Source organism: Macaca thibetana, chromosome 10 (assembly GCF_024542745.1).
Source record: "Macaca thibetana thibetana isolate TM-01 chromosome 10, ASM2454274v1, whole genome shotgun sequence".
Taxonomy (NCBI): domain Eukaryota; kingdom Metazoa; phylum Chordata; class Mammalia; order Primates; family Cercopithecidae; genus Macaca; species Macaca thibetana.
This window is the reverse complement of record NC_065587.1, coordinates 90,394,468-90,413,656: the sequence shown is the minus strand read 5'-3', so window position 1 is coordinate 90,413,656 and position 19,189 is coordinate 90,394,468. Positions and strand designations below refer to the sequence as shown.

Below are 19,189 nucleotides of genomic sequence, written 5' to 3'. Positions count from 1 at the left end.
CTGTACAATGTCTGTAATCTATAGATAACATAGCCAATTAGGTCAGGGGTCGATCTTTAACTACCAGGCGAAGGGTGTGGTGCTGGGCTGTCTGCTTTTGATTTCATTTCTGCCTTTTAGTTTCTACTTTTTTTTTTCTTTGGAGGCAGAAATTGGGCATAAGACAATATGAGGGGTGGTCTCCTTCCTTATTCGCACTAAAGTCAGCAGCAGATGCAACAGGCTTTTCAGCCCCCTTGAGGTGAATGCGTTTTCCAAGTAGGACGAGGTCTCTGCACACCAGTTCTGGATCTGTGGACATGACACAAAGCATGATCACATAAAATTGATCTAAGTGGACTTGCTACACAAACTCTACTTCAATGCAGTAATGGCAGTGACCTGTTGGCTGTTAATCCTCACAGGTCTAGCCATGAAATCATCAAGTAGTCTTAAGGTCTTTGTGAATGTCCCAGAGCCATCAGATTGGATTAGTAGCTGACAGTGGCTCTTCCCTCTGATGCTGTCGAGTGCTCCAGTAAATTCAGAGACTTGTGTTAGCAGTCTTGATGGGCTCTGGACCATTAACAAATCTAATATACAGCCAAGGCCAGGTGTGGTGGCTCATGCCTGTAACCCCAACACTTTGGGAGGCCGAGGTCAAGGTGGGAGGATGGCTTGAGCCCAGGAGTTCTGGGCAACATAGCAAGACTGCATCTCTACAAAAAATTAAAAATAAAAAAATTAACCAGGTGGGTTGGTACACAGCTGTAGTCCTAGCTACTCAGGAGGTTGAGGTGGGAGGATTACCTGAGTCTAGGAGGAATTCAAGGCTGCAGTGAACTATGATCAAACCGTTATACTCCAGCCTGGGCGACAGAGTGAGATTCTGTCTCAAGAAACAATTCATATATATATATATATATATATATGTGTGTGTGTGTGTGTGTGTGTGTGTGTGTAAAATAACCAATGTGGTCTACAAGCTTAAAACACGATTTAATTCGCCATAAAATGTTGATGTACAAAGAAAAAGAAGAAAACAGCAACAACAATAACAACACTAATAAAAGCTGACTGTGACCCAAAGCAAGTCTCTACTCTTTATGTATATTACTACATTTAATTCTCACAACAGCCCAGGGAGAGAGGTATAATTTCCATTAAACGGATGAGAAAACTAAGGCTGAAAGGTTTTACCTAAATTTACCCAAAGCAACACAACTGGTAAGTGGTAAAACTGAGACTTTGAACCTGGACAGCTCTGCCAACTTCTAGCTACACATCCCTTATCTTTTCCTAAACTGCTTCCTGCATAAAGATGTTCCACAGCTGGTATTCTGAGTTAACTATGTGCAAAAGACCACATTACAGATGGTAAGAGAGGCTCCATTTTTTAAATCTAAGAAATAAATTATCGTTGCCTCACCCATGGTGATCTTTCTGGATTTTATCCTACAGTAAATAGAAAGTGGGAAGATAATCATTTTCCTTGCTGTTTGTTGCCTCTGTAATATGTTGGTCCTTACAGATAAATATTGTGTTATAACTTTAAATGATTAAAACTTTCAAAAAGATCATTAAATATAGATAAGTTGCTTAAAATGAGAGACAAACTCAAATGAATCAAAAAAACTAAAATTTCACAAATATAAATGAAATAATTTTATTTCCCAGAAATATCAGTTTAGATTAGGTTGGATTTTTTACTCTCTCTCTTTTTTGAGACAGAGTCGTACTCTGTCACCCAGGCTGGAGTGCAGTGGTACAATCACAGCTCACTGCAGCCTCCCTCTCCTAGGCTCGAGGAATCCTCTTGCCTCAGCCTCCCAAGTAGCTAGAACTATGGGCATACACACCACATCCAACTATTTTTTTTTTTTGGTAGCATTGGGATCTCACTAGGTCACCCAGGATGGTCTCAAACTCCTGGGCTCAAGCAATCCTTCCTCCTCAGCCTCCCAAAGTGCTGGGATTACAGGCCTGAGCCACTGTGCTTGGTTAGTTGCTTTTAAAATTCACATATGTTTATTTTAAATTCAAAGACTTCAATATATGTATATCTTACAGTCAAAGTTGGAAGTGAAACTTATTTTCAAGGTGCTATTGATGTCTAAGCCAACTTGTTTGCTAAGTCATGTGTTGATGAGCCTAGAAAGTCCATTTTTTACCACATGTGCGAGCATCTGGCTAACAATAACAATAATAACAACAACAACAAGAGCCCTTCTCTTGTAAGCGGACGTTAACAACAGGAAAGTTCCCACTTTAACAAAACGACAAATCTTTTACATTGTATTATTTATCTGCATGCTTGTCTTTCTCTCCTGGAACAATGTGTGCTCCCCCTGGTGGCCAGAATAATACTTTCAGCTTCCCAGTTCAAGCTAATCATATTCCAACTTGTTTGCCAAAGAAGCGTTTTATTTTTTATGTTTCACAAGTTTCAGGCTCCAATTCAACTTTTTAAGAAGTCAGTTTATTTCCATTCATTTAAATATCTTGCTTACTTTTCATCCAAGAGATTGTTGTTAAATCTAGTAATTTTTGTTTTGTTGTTTGTTGCTTGGAGTAAAATAAAATCTTACAAAGCTAAAACCACATCCACAAATGACTGAAAGAGACCCTGAAAGTTAAAATTGTGAGGTCTATATAAGAAATGACACGCAGCCGGGCGCGGTGGCTCAAGCCTGTAATCCCAGCACTTTGGGAGGCCGAGATGGGCGGATCACAAGGTCAGGAGATCAAGACCATCCTGGCTAACACGGTGAAACCCCGTCTCTACTAAAAAATACAAAAATCTAGCCGGGCGAGGTGGCGGGCGCCTGTAGTCCCAGCTACTCGGGAGGCTGAGGCAGGAGAATGTCGTAAACCTGGGAGGCGGAGCTTGCAGTGAGCTGAGATCCGGCCACTGCACTCCAGCCTGGGCGACAGAGGGAGACTCCGCCTCAAAAAAAAAAGAAATGACACGCAGATAATCCATCAGGTCAATATATTTCACCAGAGAAAAAGGAAATAAGACGTTACAGTATGGAAATGTAATTTAATAGCTGAATGAATACTTATCTGCCTATTTCATCCTTAAGAAGGAATAGGAAAGTGAAGGCAACCCAGGTGGTTACATTATAATGCAGTCGAAATTCCATCACCCATGAAAACTGCAATTGGGATTCCACTTTTGGATTTGGCCGGCCAGAAACAGATGTGTGTTCCAACAAGAATCACAGGCTGCATCTCCTGGACAAGAGCTCTTTAGAGTGCAGCAGGAGTTTCAACTGGTTTTAACTCCAAAGAAAGGACTAGACTAAACTGAGTATAATTGTTCCAAGTGTTTAGAATTCCCAAGTTGGACTGGGGCTAAATGTGTGGTTCTCATTTTATGGCCTTGAAAAAGAAGACAGTGTGATTCTTCCTTGTTCTGTTAAAAAAGAAAAAAAGAAAAATTTAAGGTTGAGATACAAAGGTTTGGCTAGAAATATCTCAACCATTGGACATTTCTTCAGTGAGTCAGGCTGTGGTTCAGACAGCAAGGTCAAGGTGAAAACCAAATACCACTTTGCGCATAAATCTTGCTCATTAAAAGAAGGGACTCAAATGTTTCTTATTATATAGACTGTCTGGATGCACGATCCTTTCAACTGAGTTCCTCAGGCACATTCTAGCAAGATTCTAAATTCATATCATCCAGCACTACATGGGGCAGGTAGAGTTTCTTTTGAAAAGAAACCCAGGCCAATGTAATCCTAGCTAGGGAAGCTGATGCCAGGAAATCTACAGTGTGCTTTACCGAAACCACAGTTCAATTAAATAAATTCCATCCTTCTTACCAGGAGTCAAGAAACACACAAATGGCAGAAATACAGTTGTCAGTGAGTGGGGTTCACTCGTCAGGAGGTTAATTCCACATGGATTTTAGTAAATTGAATTTGGGATAGGTTAAAAAAAATACTTGTACCAGTATTGAAAATCTAAACTTTATTTGTAGCCGGTATTTCTTCAGACAAGGTTTTGCCGCACCCCTCTGCCTCCATGTCTCTTTCCTGGCCCAGAGAGACTGACTCCCTCCAAAGGAGAGGAAACCTTCCCCTCACATCTTCGAATGCCTTTCAGTGATCTGTAGAACAACTCAGGGCATATTCAAGAAGGGCAAAACTTCATGCCTCTTGTTCCTCAATCCTCCTTTCCTTTGGTTTGTTTTCCTTACTTCTTGCCAAAAAGCAGCTACCTTGGCAGGGAAGTTACTACAATCCATTGCAAGTACTTCCTCCAATAATGAACACAACAAAATCCTGTCTTTATTCATTTAAAGCACGAAGCTGGCCCTCTTTACAAATACCCTGTTTTTAATAAATCCTTGGTAATAGACATCCATTTACGAGAATAAAGTGGATACATTGGAGCTGAAGCTGGTGGTACACAGAGCAAATCTTCAGCTCATGTCTGTGTGTGTGCACAGCACAACTCATTAGGGTGCGCCTTTAAATAACACATGGACAGAAACAGATACTTTCCCGCATGCATGTTTTTCCTGGAAAGATTCACAAAACACTGTAACAGCATTCACCTTTAAGAAAAAAGATAAGAGTAGGAAGAACTTCCACTTTTCATTTTAATGTTTCTGTACTGCTTGAGTTTTTTAGTGATACACATATATTATTTCTATTCTTTCAAAAAATCAGAGGGCTATTGAGTGATTATGTCTTTATTTTGGGGGGTTACATCTCTATATTTTTCTTCAAAAACAAACTTATTCTCAAATTAAAAAAATAAAAGGCAAAGACAAACTGTGTTTAGGGAGTGATTGCTTCTCAAATTATTCTACCTGACGTGGTGCTGCATAATTTTATTATGAGCTCTCAATGCCTCCACAGATCCATATGAACAAAGAGCAAAAGTGCAATATTCCAATGGGATCTTTTGGAAAATATTTAAATTCTGGGTCTCCCACCAACCTTACAAGTGATTCCTCTAACTTTTGTTAAAAGATAAGCAAAATTGTCTCCAAAGAGGTGAAGCCACACCAGTGCCAGTCTTCCTACAGGGCAGGTCACCGTGTGCATTACTGCATTGAAGGCTACATTTCACAGACAGGCTCAGAGAGGTGCCAGTCCCCTGACACATACAGTGGAGCAGAGATTTAAGCCAAGTTCACTGAGACATTCTGTGACCCCCAGCCACGAGAGAGGGGGTATGTCCCTCCACACCCCACATGAAATGCCAGAGCCTGCTGGCTCTGGGACGAAGGCTGCCTATCCTCTGTGAATGCTCGCCCCAGAGCCAGGGAACTCAAAGACCCGCCTCCAGCCACAGGATACAGGGAACAAGAGGCAGATTTGAAAAATGCCTTCCTTTGCAGGTGGCACTTAAAACACCGGTGCTTTGCATCCATCCTGGGGCGCATTTCCCAGCTCTTCTCCCCCAGAACCCTGATCAGCTCAAACACAGAAGTGGGCCATAGCAGGGAAATGAGGATGGTGACAACTCAAAGGTAGAAGTTGTCATATAGATTCTTCTCATTCCTTCAGAAAAGGATGTGATGTCTTCCTCCTGGCCTGAGAAAACCAGTCCTTCTCCAGGCATCACAAATGGGTGCATGAAAATTCTGTCCAGGATGTCACAACTGAGCATGCAATGCTCATATAAGCACAAGGAGACACGCTGAGAGGATGGGGGACTTGGGAACATACTTCTTTGTCATACTTTTTTCCTATTATCAGTATGACTAGCTCTTCTAGAGGATATGCTGCCATGGAAGGCTGAGGACCTCAGTCTCAAAGTCCAAGTCTCAATCCTGCCTCTCTGATGAGATAGTGTCACCCAGTTTCCAAGGACAAGCCCACTAATTCATACCTTGCTATGTGGTCTAGAGAAAATAAATCAAATCTCTAGCCATCACTAACACTGTCTACAAAATGAAACTTTAAAAAAGACTAGAGACTTTGAATCTGAGAAGAAGAGTCTCTCTAGGAAAAAAGTAAGTACTGTTTTATAATTGATACCTTCACTAGGTACTATCGCAAAGAGATGCAATAAAAACAGTTTACCACTGGTCCCCTAGGTGGGTCCAGTGCACACAACAAGCAGGCAGCTCCACTCACAAACAGCAACTTCCATTCAAAAATCTTTTCCAACAGTTTTAGAAAGTCAAACAGAGAGAGGGAAAAAAAAAATTAGCCAGAAGCCCCTTTGTAGTGCAAACCCCCTAGATTACTTGGTAGCCTGGGATTGTCTTCTTTAGCTTTTAGAATACTAGAAATGTTCTGAAGAAATCCTCCATTCTGGCTTATTGCCTTTTGCCCATTTTACTCTTTTCAGAATTAACTGCATTTTAAGATGATTTCTGCCTATTTCCTCTCTAGCTCAGCTTCTCAGGGCCCATCCCTTGCGAGGGAAGAAGAGGCTCCCCACCCCATTGGCAAATGCCTTCCCCATTTCCATTTCGCTTTCTCTTCCACTTCTTGACCACCCTGGAATGCAGGTGCTCCTGAGGAAACCAAGAAAATAATTTCCCTTGATAGTGTTCATCCTGGAAACTCAGGGGAGAGAGTAGCTGCGGAGTAAGAATTCAACACTCTGCACTCAGAAACAGACTTGCTCACCTCACCACACACCTTTCAGACGCTTTCCTTTATTCAGAGGCAGCCACCTTTAACAGGCGATGTCAGGCTCTCGCCAGGGATATTGCTGTGACTACAGAATTGCATTATGTCCAGGGTCCCACCACCAGCTCACCTAACTTGGAAGCAGTTCACAGCTCTTGCAGCTGGCTCTAGAAGACGCTTTCTGGGTTGTTTTGTTTTGTTTTTAACCCTCATCCCTTGCAAACCAGAAGTCCAAATGAACCTTTGTACCTGGAAGCCGTTTGTGGTTTAAATTAACAAATGTGCTGACCCCTGAACACCAAAAAGTGATGTGTTTACCATTTGTTTGATTCCCTGGCAAGTGTTTTGAGTGGAGGGATGGGAGGAGACACCTGCAGGACATCCAGTTTTCTAAGCACAGAAAACGCCAACAACCCCTGTGCTCCCTACTCCTATCCCAGTCTTCTTTGGGGTGACATCATCTCAGAAGGGAAGAGAAGCCCGGCGGCCACTGGGCTCTGAGAAAACAGATTTCCAGACAATATACTGCGGGGATCGAAGGCAGAGGACAGTTCATGGAGGATTTTTTAGGGTTTGTTATTACAAAAAATATATATAAAATAAAGGCTGTGGCTTTTCTGTCCACTTCCTAGGTTTGAGCTCCCCTCCATTAGGGCTGGGGGTCTCAGAGGAGTGAAGGCTACAAAGTCCCAGGTGCCAAAGAAGGGACTGTCACCGAGATGGCTGTAGGGCTCTCAGGGACTGAGGGAGGGTTGGGGAAGCAGTAAAACAAAGGGAATTGGGGCCCTTGACAGTAGAGTAAGAGAGAGAGAGGGAAAGACGGGCATGGACCAGGAAAAAGGGCTGAGAGCATATAGAGGAGTAGATAGAGGAGAAGGGGAAGGAGCGGGACTGGAGCAGAGGTCGGAGCAAGGAGAAGAGAGTGGAAGGGCAGAGGGAGCCATGGAAGGTCGGGGAAAGCCGGGGGTGGAAGGGAGGGAGGAAAGAAAAGAGAAAGGGAAGGGAGGGAGAGTGAGAAAGAAAGAGAAAGGAAGGAAAGAGGGAGAGAGGCTAGACGGAGACGGACAAGAGAGTGACAAAAAAGAAATTTGAGGCTGGCAGAGCGAGGGAGGCCACGTCAGAGCAAGGATTGTGAGGAGGGTGCAACAGTCTAAAGCCAAAGTTAAGAGAAGCCTAAAAACCCAGGCCAATAAAGGAAGTGTGGTAGGTCCGGACAGAGGCAGGGCTGGGCCTGGGGGCTGGCTGGGCGTGCACCCCGGGGGCCGGCGCTGGCTTCCTCCGCCTCCGCCGCGTGTCCTCCGGTCCTGCCCGCGCAGCTTGCCGGGGCCGCTGCGCAGACCTGTGCGCCCGGGTCCGCCTGCCGTTCCCTCCAAGCTCGGGTCCGGGGAGAGCTGCCCCTAGGAGGTCGAGGCCGGGATGGGCAGTCCGTGTAAGCTACTGAGGGCGTCCGGGGCCTTGCTGCCGGGGCTGGGAGGCTTCCTGTCAGCCACTGCGGGAGGAAGCACAGGGGCGTCAGATCACTGCCTAACGCCGCTGCAGGGCGAGCGGCACTGGGACTCGACGCCGGCAGAGCGAAGTCGTGCGCGCTCAACCCTTGAAGACTCTGGAAGAGGGAAGCAGAGACTCGCACTCTCCAGAGACCCCAAGCTTCCGTGGGCGACCAGCCCTCCCTCTCCCGCTAGGGTAGCCACTTGCAAGGACAGCCTTGGCAAGCGGGACTCCTTGCAAGGCCATTTGCAAACACTGACCGCTGGCGGGGTGCAATTCCCGTTGCCTTCCAACCCCCTCACCACCTGCTCAGTAAAGGAAGTGAAGGGCGCAGAGGGCTGGGAGGGTTTCAGGTCTGATGGAGACTTCCGCAGAAGGGAGCGGTACTCTTAACGTTGCGCGGACCCTCACCCTTTCCAAACCCCAGGCGCGCGCACAAGTGCGAAGGGCAGCCAAAGCGTCGAGTCAGCTGACACCCGTGGCTCGGAACTCGCTGTGGGCAGGGGGAAATCGTGCGGGAAATGAGCCACCAGAGATTCCCCTGGAGCGGCCTGGATTCCTCCGACGCAGGAGGCAGTTGGGCTTTAAGTGAGCGGCAGACTTCGTTGTGCTCACGAGGTCCGGGGATCGAGATGCGCTCACCACTGTGGGCACAGCACGTCCTGGGACCTGTGGGCCTCCGGATTAAGTGACAGTGGGATGGCCAGATCGGGTGGTATTCTGCGCTTTACTCTATTATTTGGGGGTTTGGGAAGGGGCCCAAGTTTTGCTACTGGAAGCCAGAAAGTGACGCCACGATTGCCCAAGCCTGTTTTTCCTTTCCCACCCTTGGGCCACTCTGCTTCTCCTACAACCAGAATCCACAGTTTGTTTATACCTACAGGGGCCTATTTTCAATTTTCTTTTTTCCCCAAGTCCTCCTTTAAAGGGGGAGCTTGGAGCGCTTCAATTTGCGTGAGGGGAACTCTGGATTTTTTTTTCTCCTGCAACTTCCCTCGCCTCAGCCTCAGGCGCAACTTGCTGTGGCTGCGCAGAGCTGGGCCAACCACCTCTGTGCAAGACACTCACACCCAACACACAAACACACACAAACACACGGTTTGGCTGAGATTTTAAAGAGGTCTAAAGACCTTCCCCGGACAGTGGCCCCTCTGCTTTTCCCTGGCTCTCAGCTCTTTTTTCTAAACATAGTTGTGGCCGCCCAGCCAAGTATTCAGACCTTTTCTTTCTACCCTGGACACACACTTCAAAGTGAGGACCTGTTTAGAAAACATCTGAGGAGGAGGAGGTTTCTCAGCCAAGGGACGGTTACCTTAGAGACAAGCAAGAAACTGAACTCATGAAAAATAAACACCCAGGACGACTGCATCCCACCCTACAGGGGCGAATCCTGCTGTGTTTTTAGCCCAGTCCAGACCATCCTTCCTCATAGGGCCCCTCCTGCCCTCCATTCCCTCCACAGGACAAATGGGTGGGTACTTCTGGGCCCTCGGAGGCCAGGGCCTGGGTCAGGCTCATTTAATTCAGGGGCTAAGAAGGGGGAGAGGCATTTTTGTAATATTCAACTGCAATTGCAGGGCACTCTGGGACCACCGTTGAGGGTAAGGGACCCCCGGGGTTGGGTCAAATGAGGCTGCGGTTGGGAGCATCCGGGTGCCTTCGACAATGCCAGCGCCCTAGTGCTCCCTGACAAAGTTTACTTCTAGGATCCTCCAAGAACCCATCCCCAGGCAGAGGTAACTAGAGCAAAGCTGCAAGTTATCTTTAACAAATATAAGCAATACATTTTCTTTGTGAGTATGCAATATCTTATAGATTTGATTTCCAAATCTTGAGTCATTCCAGAGCCCCACAGGGAGGGACTTAAAACCCTAAGGTTTCTAGGGTCTCTGGATACACCCTGTAAATACCAGCTGTCTTGAGGGAACATCTGGTGGTGTCTGCCACCTAAGAGTGGGGAAGGGGAGATGGTCGTCCCCTGGCTGTGAAAAAGCATTTGGATGTGGTTGGAGATTCCTAGAATGTCAGCCTCTCCAAGTGAAGATTAAGCGAAACTTTTCCTATTCTTCTCAATTCCCAAAAATTAAAGTTTCCTTTCAGGGGATGGGGAATGTAAATTATACTTTTTGCCTACACAATAGGAAACCCAGATTCACTACCTTAAAAGAAAAAAGAAAAAAATTAATTATAGTATTAATTAAATAACACAATTAATCAATTAATATCTAATTTATTGCTAAATTTTCATTTTGATATTTGATTAAGTTTCACTTAGGGTAAGTGTTAAGCTGTTCATTTGCACTAATTTGGAGGACATGTTGATATATATTGCACTGTATGTGTGTGTTGTGTGTATGTGTTAGGTGATCAAAGGTATTTGCTTTTACTGAGCATTTATTATATTAAATTGCTTTTCATTATACAGAAGAATTTTATCTTACTGAAAAGAAATTCAGTAAATGCTATTCTCACTATTCTTATGAATTGAACAATTGGTGATAGTAAATTGTCCTGTGGGACAGGTTTCTTTGAAAATATTAATTTCTTAAGAACTGGTCAGAAAATAAAAGGCAGTGATTTTTATTATTTTTCTGTCTTTTCAAAGACTAGTTGTGTTGAGGAAATAGATCTTTGAAGTCCGCTGTTCTACCAGTAAGGAGTAAAAGTCCATAACGCAAGTATGTATGTAATTCTCAGGCTATGAATATAGATAGATAATGAATGATTATTTCTACATTCCTGTTCGAACACAAACAATTGCATGCCAGCTTGAGAAATCATTACTAATGGTGTCCCCGAGTTATCCGATTATCTTTTATTAGAACCTTTAAAGAACTTGGAGGACCACAAAATTAAATTAACTTAATAACTAGAGTAACAAATTATTGCTGCAGTTTTTGAAAACAGGTAGGATATTACATAATAGCAAGCCAATATAATGGTAAAAGGGACTTAAATGCCAGCACCATTCAATGGCTCTGTATTTCTGAAAAGGAAAGTGTCTTCTAAAGAAAATCAATCACCAGTGAGGCTAAATGTTAAAATCAGCTTCCCCACGACTTCCACCTCAAATTAAATGAGAAGTAGTTTAGAATTAGGAACTGTGTGTGCTACCTTTGGGTTATTATCTGCACTTTATAATTTGTGTCTAATGTGGAGCTTAAAATGCCTCCAGGGCAAAGTGGCTCTATTGGAAAACAAATGCATTCCTCTGAAGACTGTGGGTCTTTTTTCTAAGTCTTCCTTCTCCGTAAGATGAACCCAGGGAAACATTTCAAATCTGTGGTTATACTTTTTAAATTCAAAAGAACCTGCTTATTTAAGCAACTTGTGTAATGTGGTACATTTCATTTTGATTTCGATTTTGGCAGATAACTTCAGTTGTTGAGAAAACAGGTTGATTGGAGGCTGAGGATGAGTGAAGTGCTCATCAGCGACCCCTTAGCTATCCTTAAATGTAAAGCTTAAAGGCATTCTCACTCTCAACTTTTAACATTTCCTTCACTTGGATTTTTGTATAAATGAGCAAGTGATAGTATTCCATTTAAATTAAACCTAAAGTTTAAAAGAGCTCTAAATCCCAATTTTTATAAATTTTCCTTACTTGGATCTGTCTGTAACTAAGCAAGTGAACATTATCCTAATATCCCAGGATGTCTGTGCTCTAGGAAAGGTGGAAATAGAAAAGTATTTTTCTCCCTTCGTTTCACTGTTGTGGATGGCATCTTTATTTTCTTCCTGCCCCCACCCCCACCCCCACTCCCCAGGGCATGCCCTCCTATCTTATCAAGACTACTTGGAAATAGCACTTTTTGCCTGGACAGCACCAAGGAGGATGGCCCTCCTGTCCCCTGCCTGCCCACTGCCACCTACCACTACATCCACCTGGCTTCCAGACCTGGACAGGTGGAGGCAAAGCAGCTAGTAAAAATCCTTTTATAATCTGAGAACACCACGCTGTCCCCCAGGTTTGTGCCTTGTCCCTTTCTCTGCTGGGGCTGGGAGGCCCTGGGGTGACCCTTTCCTTTCCGAGGTTGGTTGAAGTTGCAAATTTCTGGTGCTCAGAACCTAAGCACTGGCAAGTTTGAAATTAGCAAATCAAGCCATTCCTTTTAACGACAAAGAGCATGAGACTCAAGGGCTGGTGAGCTTTTCCCAAGTTAAAGGAAAAACTGGACCCCTTCCGGGCAGTGTGAGAAGATGCCCCTCACACTGCTGACTGTCAGTGAAATACCTAAAATCTCTTCCTTGACTTTTCAGGAAGCGGACTTATGGACGAGGAAGAGGAGGAGGAAGCAGAAAAGGAGGCAAGACTACCAGGCACATTTTCCACAGAAAGAGAGAAACCCCCCCTCACCCGCCACCCACCACCACCACCAACAACAACAACCACAGGAAGCTCCTGAACCTGGAGTAAAGGACAATGATTCACATGGCCTCTACTTTCCCACAGTGTGTATTTAAGAAAAAGAATCCAAAGGCTCTTTTTTTTTCTTTAAGGAACCTGGGAACAACAGATGGGCAGTGGGGCAGAGATGGGAAGGGTCCTGGGATGGAGGTCAGGTGCCACTAGCAAGTCCAGCCCCACCTAAAGGGCTCAGGTGCTAGGGCAGGTCTACAGAAAGGTGAGCCTGGAGGGTGCCTGCTAGACGTGTCCCTGGATGGAGAAACAGAAACCCAGAAAGAAGCAGGAATTTGGTCGAAGGCGCCAGAACCGGATCCAAACCCACGTGTCCTGTGTGCCAGAAGGACCCCCTTTCTCCTCTCCCCTCATAAGTGGAGGGGACAGTCTTGGGGCCAGTCTCTCTCAACCTCGAGTACCTTTATAGGGACACCTGTCAGAACGAATCTGCTCCAAGAAGCTACAGGCATAACGGTTAACCCAGAGGAAGGGTTTATGCCCAGGACCCACCTCTTCCCCACCCGCTCTCCCTTTTCCCAGGCTCACAGCCCCTCCCCAGTACCTTTCCTAACCCTTCCAGTATCCACCCGACCCCCTCCCTGCGCTCCTCACCTTCTCGGTTGGGATGCTTGAAGGTCATTGCTGCCGCGAGTTCCCCGCCGTGCACAGCTACGCCGGCCCCGGGGGGCGCCAGCGGAGGGCCTTGCGCCGGCGGCCACGGCGGGCCTGGGGCGAGGTAGCCGCCTCCCGGGGCGCTGTACACGCCGTGCTGGTTGGAGGCCGGGTAGGCGCAGGCGGGGAGGAAGCCGCCCACGGCAGAGAGGGTAGAGGCCGACTGTGGGGATAGAGGGGGACCGTCAGCAGCAGAAAATCCTGCCTTCTCTAGCCCACGCCATCACTGAGACGGGGGTTCTCACCCATTATCCCTCCCCCACGCCCTGTCCCCATCCATCAGCCCCATGAGAGGCCTGGCCTCTAAATTTCCTAGTAAGGACTCCTTGGCAAAGTGATTTCTAAGAATTCACTCAAACTGTTACAAATAATGATTTGAAGGGGTTATAGTGTTCATATCGGGATTTAGAGAAAGAAGGTCCTTGACTGTGGACCTGTGATCTGGAGTTCCTGCTTTTTTAGCTAAGGTATCTTGGCAAAGGCAAGTCAACCCCTCGAAAGTCAGACTCCCCCAAACTAGTACGCTTGAGGAAAGGACAAAAAGGATGCTTGCTGGCTGACCTCCAGATACAACCATCTCTCTGCCTGGAAATTTTGTCTTTTCTTTCTCTCTCTTTTTCCCCACTTCCCCAAACCTTCTGCTTCCCTACTTAAGGTCACCTCCCGCACGGGCCTCCTGGTTACCTGAGTGTATTTAATGTCTGCCTCTAAGGCAGGTTTCTCCAGCCCATTCACTGCGGGGGTGGCGGGGAAGGCCGTGCGGTTCACACCGGCCCAGTCTTCCATCTTGGGAGAGTAAGTGGTGCCTTCGCTCCCAGCCAGGGCCCCTGCAGGGGACAGAGGACAGATTAGAAGGTGCCTCTGAATCTGCCCTGGGCACATGTGTGGCCAACCACCCAGCTTGTATCTGAAGGCAGGGCCAGGGTTCCCACAAAATTTGTAGGTGGCCTGACACTCCACCAGTAGACAGAGGGCGACAGGGACTGGGATGTTCACCACTCCGGGTGGGGCAGAGGAAAGGCAGCCAGGCCTGCTGACCGGTCCTCCTAGCCTTTAGCCCGCTTCCCACGAACGCCAGGCTGCTGCTGAGTCAAAGCCTGGGCAGACTCAGCCAAAGCGGCTGCTCCATTGTCTAGACACAGCTCCCAGGAACTTCCCAGTTCAAATCTACAGCAACCTCAAGAAAATTGTATTGATTTCTCAACATCTGCACAATCATCTGGAGGGCAGGGAGATGATTCTACCAGAACTGCCTCCAGAAACACCCAGGGTTTCCCAAAAGAAGTATCAACATTGTGGTCCCCGCGGGTCAGATAGAAGCAGACAGCTGCTCCCCGGGCCCTTGTGTGTGCCAGGAACCAAGGGAAAGCTCCAGATCTGCATGCAGGCTTGGTGGGGTCACCTCCCGACCACCTGCCCACTGACATTCCATGGGAAGCTTTAGCCTCAGACTGGGTTAGAGCCACTGGGAGACACAAAGGGAGCGCAGGGCCACAGAGGCGCTGCTACTGCTGGAGCTGAGCACTCACAGTTTCTTTCCAGCCACCACTCTTTCCTCCTAGGCTACCTTGAATTTTGCTTCTTACCCTCCTCCTGAGTCTGCTCTCCTAAGAGTGTGCCATCCCCTGGCCAGCTGCTGGCAGCCAGGGACAGGGCAAAGAAATCCAGACTGATTCTGGCCAGATTCTTTCCCCCTCAGGCATCAAAGTTGCCCCAAACTTCCCTGCCTTCCCCATCTTCCTCGTCACCCATTTGACCAACAGTTTGTTGAGCTTTAATTGCAGATAAACGACAAATCCTTGTGAAGGTGGCTGCAGCCCCAGCAGCCATCACCCCAAACTCCAGGACCTGCAAGGCCACAGGGCCTTAGAGAGGTAGGCCACTCAACCGACCACAAGATCCCTTTTCCTTTAACTCAGAAGAGCCACTGGGCCTGGGAGTGGGGGGCCAGAACCCTTGGGAAATTGTGACGGATTCTGAGAGCTAAAGAAAGCGTCTCAAAATTGCCTGAGCGTTTTTCCCCCCTTAGATTTGGCAATAGGGGTTTGCATACTTTTTGCAAGAATGAAAAAGCGCAATTTCAGGCCTCCAAATTTGTGGTTGGCGATTGCTCTTCCATTTGGGAAATATTTTCCATATTTGTCATAAAAAGTTCAAGATGTCCGAGGTCTCTGACGAAAGGCCCAGGACCCCCAGCCTCCCTGGCCAGTGTGGAGCTCTCCCCTGAGCCAGAACCTGTCCCGGGAGGAGAGCGAGTGTGAGTCCTCTCCTGCAAGCCTGCCCGCCCCAGGTTCTGCCCCTTAATAGAAGGCTACGAAGGCCGCCACGACTGACCTGTTTGCTCCATAAACGTCCGGATGCCCAGGATGTTGCTGACCGAGTGTGCCGAGGGCCATGAGCGCGGGATGCTGACGTGGCCCGCCGTGCCCGGGACCCCGGGGTGGCTGCCCATCTTGGCGCCGGTGGGCGACACGGGACTGGGGTAGGGGTACTGGTAGATGTGGTTGTAGGGCAGCGTAGGCTGCGACGGCGGCTGCTTACTTGCCTCGTACGGTCCGGGCTGCGCCAGGCTGCCGATCTTGTTGCGCAGGATGCGGCTGATGGAGCTCACCGAGGGCACATTGTACTTGTCACAGACGCCGTCGGCCAGCAGCCGGTCGCGGATCTCCCAGGCAAAGATGCCAGGGTCTCCCTGCTTGTAGTCCCGGATGTGCTTGACCACGTTGGGAGTGGTGACGCGGGGCTTGCTGCCCCCGATGGCCCCGGGCAGAATGGAGCCGGTCTCGTTGTAGCGCGCCAGGATCTTGCTCACGCAGCCGTGGGATACGCGGAGCTGCCTACTGATGTCACAGGGTCTGATGCCCAGCTGCGCCAGCTCCACAATGCGCAAGCGGATGGCGTTGGGCAGGGGGCGGCCGTTGACGAACACACCGCCCAGCTGGTTCACCTCGCCATACGTCTGCTCTGCGGATGCGCCAGACAACAGTGAGCAGGCAGGGAAGAAAACACCGGGCGGGTTAGCCCAGGGTCCCCACGCGGAGCGAGGGACTGCACCCAGGCGCACTTCCAAAGGGTGACCTGTGGGTCCCCAGACAGCTCGGAGTCCAAGGGCAAACCGCCTGGGTCCGGCTTGGAGTGGGCAAGGGCACAGAGGAGCCGCGGAGTGGAGCGTCGCGCATTGTAGCCCTCCGTGCCCTTTCGCAACTTTTAGCGCGTCTACTTGGAACACGCCCTTCCCAGACTTGCTGAACTGTCCCCTCCTGGGGACCAGAGGAGAATGTAGCTCCTCCAGGACCCAGGACTGGGTCGCCCAGGGAAAGCGGACTAGAGGGAACGGAGGCACACGGACCCGACCCACCTCATCAGCCCGCCCGCGCCCTGCCTGTCGCCCGCCCCTTACCCATAGCGCGCGGGCCGGTCAGCTGCCTGGCGCCGGGGTGGCCGGGGTGGCCGGGGCTGGGCCCGGCGCAGTCCGGGAGAGCTTGGGCGCCGCCGCCGCCGCGGGAGAGGCATAGAGGGAGGGCGCGCGAGAGCCGAGAGCCGCGGCGGCCCAGCCGCGGGCTGGAGACGCGCTGTGAGCGGCCGCCGAGCGCGCTGCCGCCCGCTCCAGGGCCTGCCGCCGCCGCTGCTGCCCCCTCCCAGGACACTCTCCACGCCCGCGACCCCAGGCCCAGGGTGAACTTCATCCGATTGGGAGAAATTCGTCTGACCGGGAGGCTGCAGCGTGCGGGAATCAATTTGACGTGTCCTCCACGTCAATCTCGGCAGTCACGCCGAAGACGCGCGAGTTGGCAGCTCATTGGTTCCCGTCACTGCTCCCCAGCGTCCCCCTCCCAGCCCTGAAACTCTACCCCCTCCTTCTATCCTCCCGCCTCGGCCCTCCTCCACCCCTTCCAACCCACCCCTCTTACACACACACACACACACACACACACACACCATTTGGGCCTGGGACCTTGCACTACTCTGAGCCCCTTGCAGCCCCTTCCCTCCTCTGGCTTTGGGAATGATGGGGAAGTCATCTCAAATTGATTAGTGTGCTAGTACTAGTACTCGTTTTCGTTTTGGTTTTATTTTTATTTCCGCCACCATTAATAATAAGATAGAGAATAAAAGTTTATCGTGGCAAGGTGTTTAGGGTGTGGCTGTCTCTACCTCCCCACTCCCTGGGCAGCGGCCGGGGAAGAGTGGGATCAATACCCCAGCTGGCTGGGAGTGTCAAGGTGAGCGTCCAGCGCGGTGCAGGGCTCCTGGCAGGAAGACACAAGGCGGAACTGATTCCTGCGTGTCCTGTTCTTGGCCAGGTCCTCAATCCTTCTCTCAGGAAATCCTCACAACGTTTAATAGCCGACCACTGTAGGAATAGTGGGGGTGATTTCGGTGATGCCAGAGGGGCACGGTCCAAATCCTGTCTCCTACAGCCAGGCCCAGCCACCAGAACTCATTCCTCTCCAAGAGGCGACAGAAGGGGCAGGAGGCAAAAGGATTCCGGCCTGCTGCTACTAGGCGCATAGATCCGGCGCCCTCCGGTCCCCAAGCGCGACCGAGGGGAGGCCAAATGCATAGCTCCAGCTCTAGGCCTGAAGGACAAGTTCCTTTCTCCTTGGCGGTGGAATCCAGCACCACTCTATCCCGGGTGGCCTGGTCTCGTCTTTCTCCCAGCATCTGCAGCTTCAGGAAGTCTCGGTTAAACCACAAAATGGTCATTTCCCCTTCATTTAAATGAGGTTTTGCGCAGTCCTGAATTATTTGCCCCTGAAATTGAGTATCAACAATTTCTCTGTTTCTACCCTGCACCAGAGCAGTTCTGAACTCCCCAACCTGCGCAGCTAACCGTATCCGGTAGCCATGCAGTGAGGCCCAGGAGGAGAAAACTCGTGGTTTTGAACCTGAACTGATTTGAGGGGGTCAGGACCTGAGAGTTCTGAGGTTGAGCCCAGTAAGCACCAAAGGCATTGGGCCGAATGTGCTAGATCAGGAAGAGGGCATAGGGGAGAGAGGACGAACAGCAGAGATTTCTGAGACTCCCAGCTCTCCCCTGGAGGGGAGAACCCTCTTCCCCTCCCTCCCGCCCACCCCAAGGGTCTAGCTCTCTTTAGCCACCCAGAGTTGAATATGGCGCCAGCGCGGTGACAGTGGCTGAGGAGCACATGGACCCTATCAGCCCAGCCTGGGGAGCCATGGCTGCGGAGGCCCCGACCCCTTTCCCTCCACTGCGGGGCCAGAGAGCATCCCTGGCTCCTAATCCACCCGTCTAAATGTATCTGTTAAGAGAGACTGACTCAGGCTCTCTAGAGAGAGCACGCGGTGGGGCCACAGGCAAGAATTACCTCCGGAAAAAGAGAAATCAGGTTTAAAAGAAGTGAACTCTTCCTCTCCAGCGGCGTGAACACAGTACAGTCTCTGTCTCTGGGAAGTCCTGGAGACCTGGAGGAGGTTTGAGGGTCAGCGCACTGGCAGGAGGATGCGAGAGTGGGAGCAGAGGAACCTATGTAGAAGATCAGGCCTGTCCATGACAGCGTAGGTTTGGAGTAAGGAACGGGGAAAGGGAATGGTTTGGATTAAAGTGGGCACGCCAAAGCCAGGAGTTATGGGAAGGCAGCTAAGAGAGGACTAAGCTTGCACAGTATGCCCAGGACTCCGGGGGTGCGGGTAGTGGGGACGCACCCTGCCCAGTGCTCTCCATTGCGGAATCTGCTAGCCTCTGATCTAGACCTTCGTCGGGCGCGAGATACCAAGAAAGGTTGATTTCCAGACCTTGGAGTCTCTGAGATAAAGGAACGCCACATCCCTGCCTCAATCCCTTGCATACTCGTGATCCGGAAAAGCAACTAAAGCCGCTTCTTCCCCCCAGTAGGTGAGGAGGCAATAAGCACACTCAAAGAGGAGGAAATAAAGCCGGTTGTGACACCGTGAGGGCTGGTTAGCCCAACTACCCTTTCAGGGGAACGTCCACCCCACCTCTGCTGCCGAGCTTGGAAAACTGGCGAGGAGTCGCAGTCCGGGACAAAACTCCGCCCCTGCCCCCGTGAAGGCAGCCCTTGGC

At 49.3% G+C, this 19,189-nt stretch overlaps 1 protein-coding gene across 2 annotated transcripts; it reads right to left on the bottom strand.

Annotated features, from left to right (window-relative positions):
* Positions 1-3,939: 3,939 nt before the first annotated feature.
* On the bottom strand, positions 3,940-16,829 carry PAX1 (paired box 1). 2 transcript variants are annotated; one of them, XM_050806955.1, is made up of 5 exons: positions 16,544-16,829; positions 15,478-16,107; positions 13,828-13,970; positions 13,084-13,306; positions 3,940-8,060 (listed from the first exon to the last, which is right to left on the bottom strand). In XM_050806955.1, the coding sequence occupies exons 1-5, from the start codon at positions 16,827-16,829 to the stop codon at positions 7,744-7,746; spliced, it is 1,599 nt and encodes a 532-aa protein (XP_050662912.1). In that variant the 3' UTR covers positions 3,940-7,743. The 2 variants fall into 2 exon arrangements, with proteins under 2 accessions (XP_050662912.1, XP_050662913.1); XM_050806956.1 differs by having other exon boundaries at positions 6,588-8,070.
* Between the last annotated feature and the right edge of the window lie 2,360 nt (positions 16,830-19,189).

Bases quoted from the DNA above. Each gene is read 5' to 3' on its own strand.
- PAX1 (XM_050806955.1), bottom strand. From the start codon at position 16,829: ATGAAGTTCACCCTGGGCCTGGGGTCGCGGGCGTGGAGAGTGTCCTGG. The intron at 16,108-16,543 runs GTAAGGGGCGGG...GCGCATCCGCAG, and splicing joins GACCGGCCCGCGCGCTATGG to AGCAGACGTATGGCGAGGTG. The intron at 8,061-13,083 runs GTGAGGAGCGCA...AGTGGCTGACAG, and splicing joins CAAGCATCCCAACCGAGAAG to GAAGCCTCCCAGCCCCGGCA.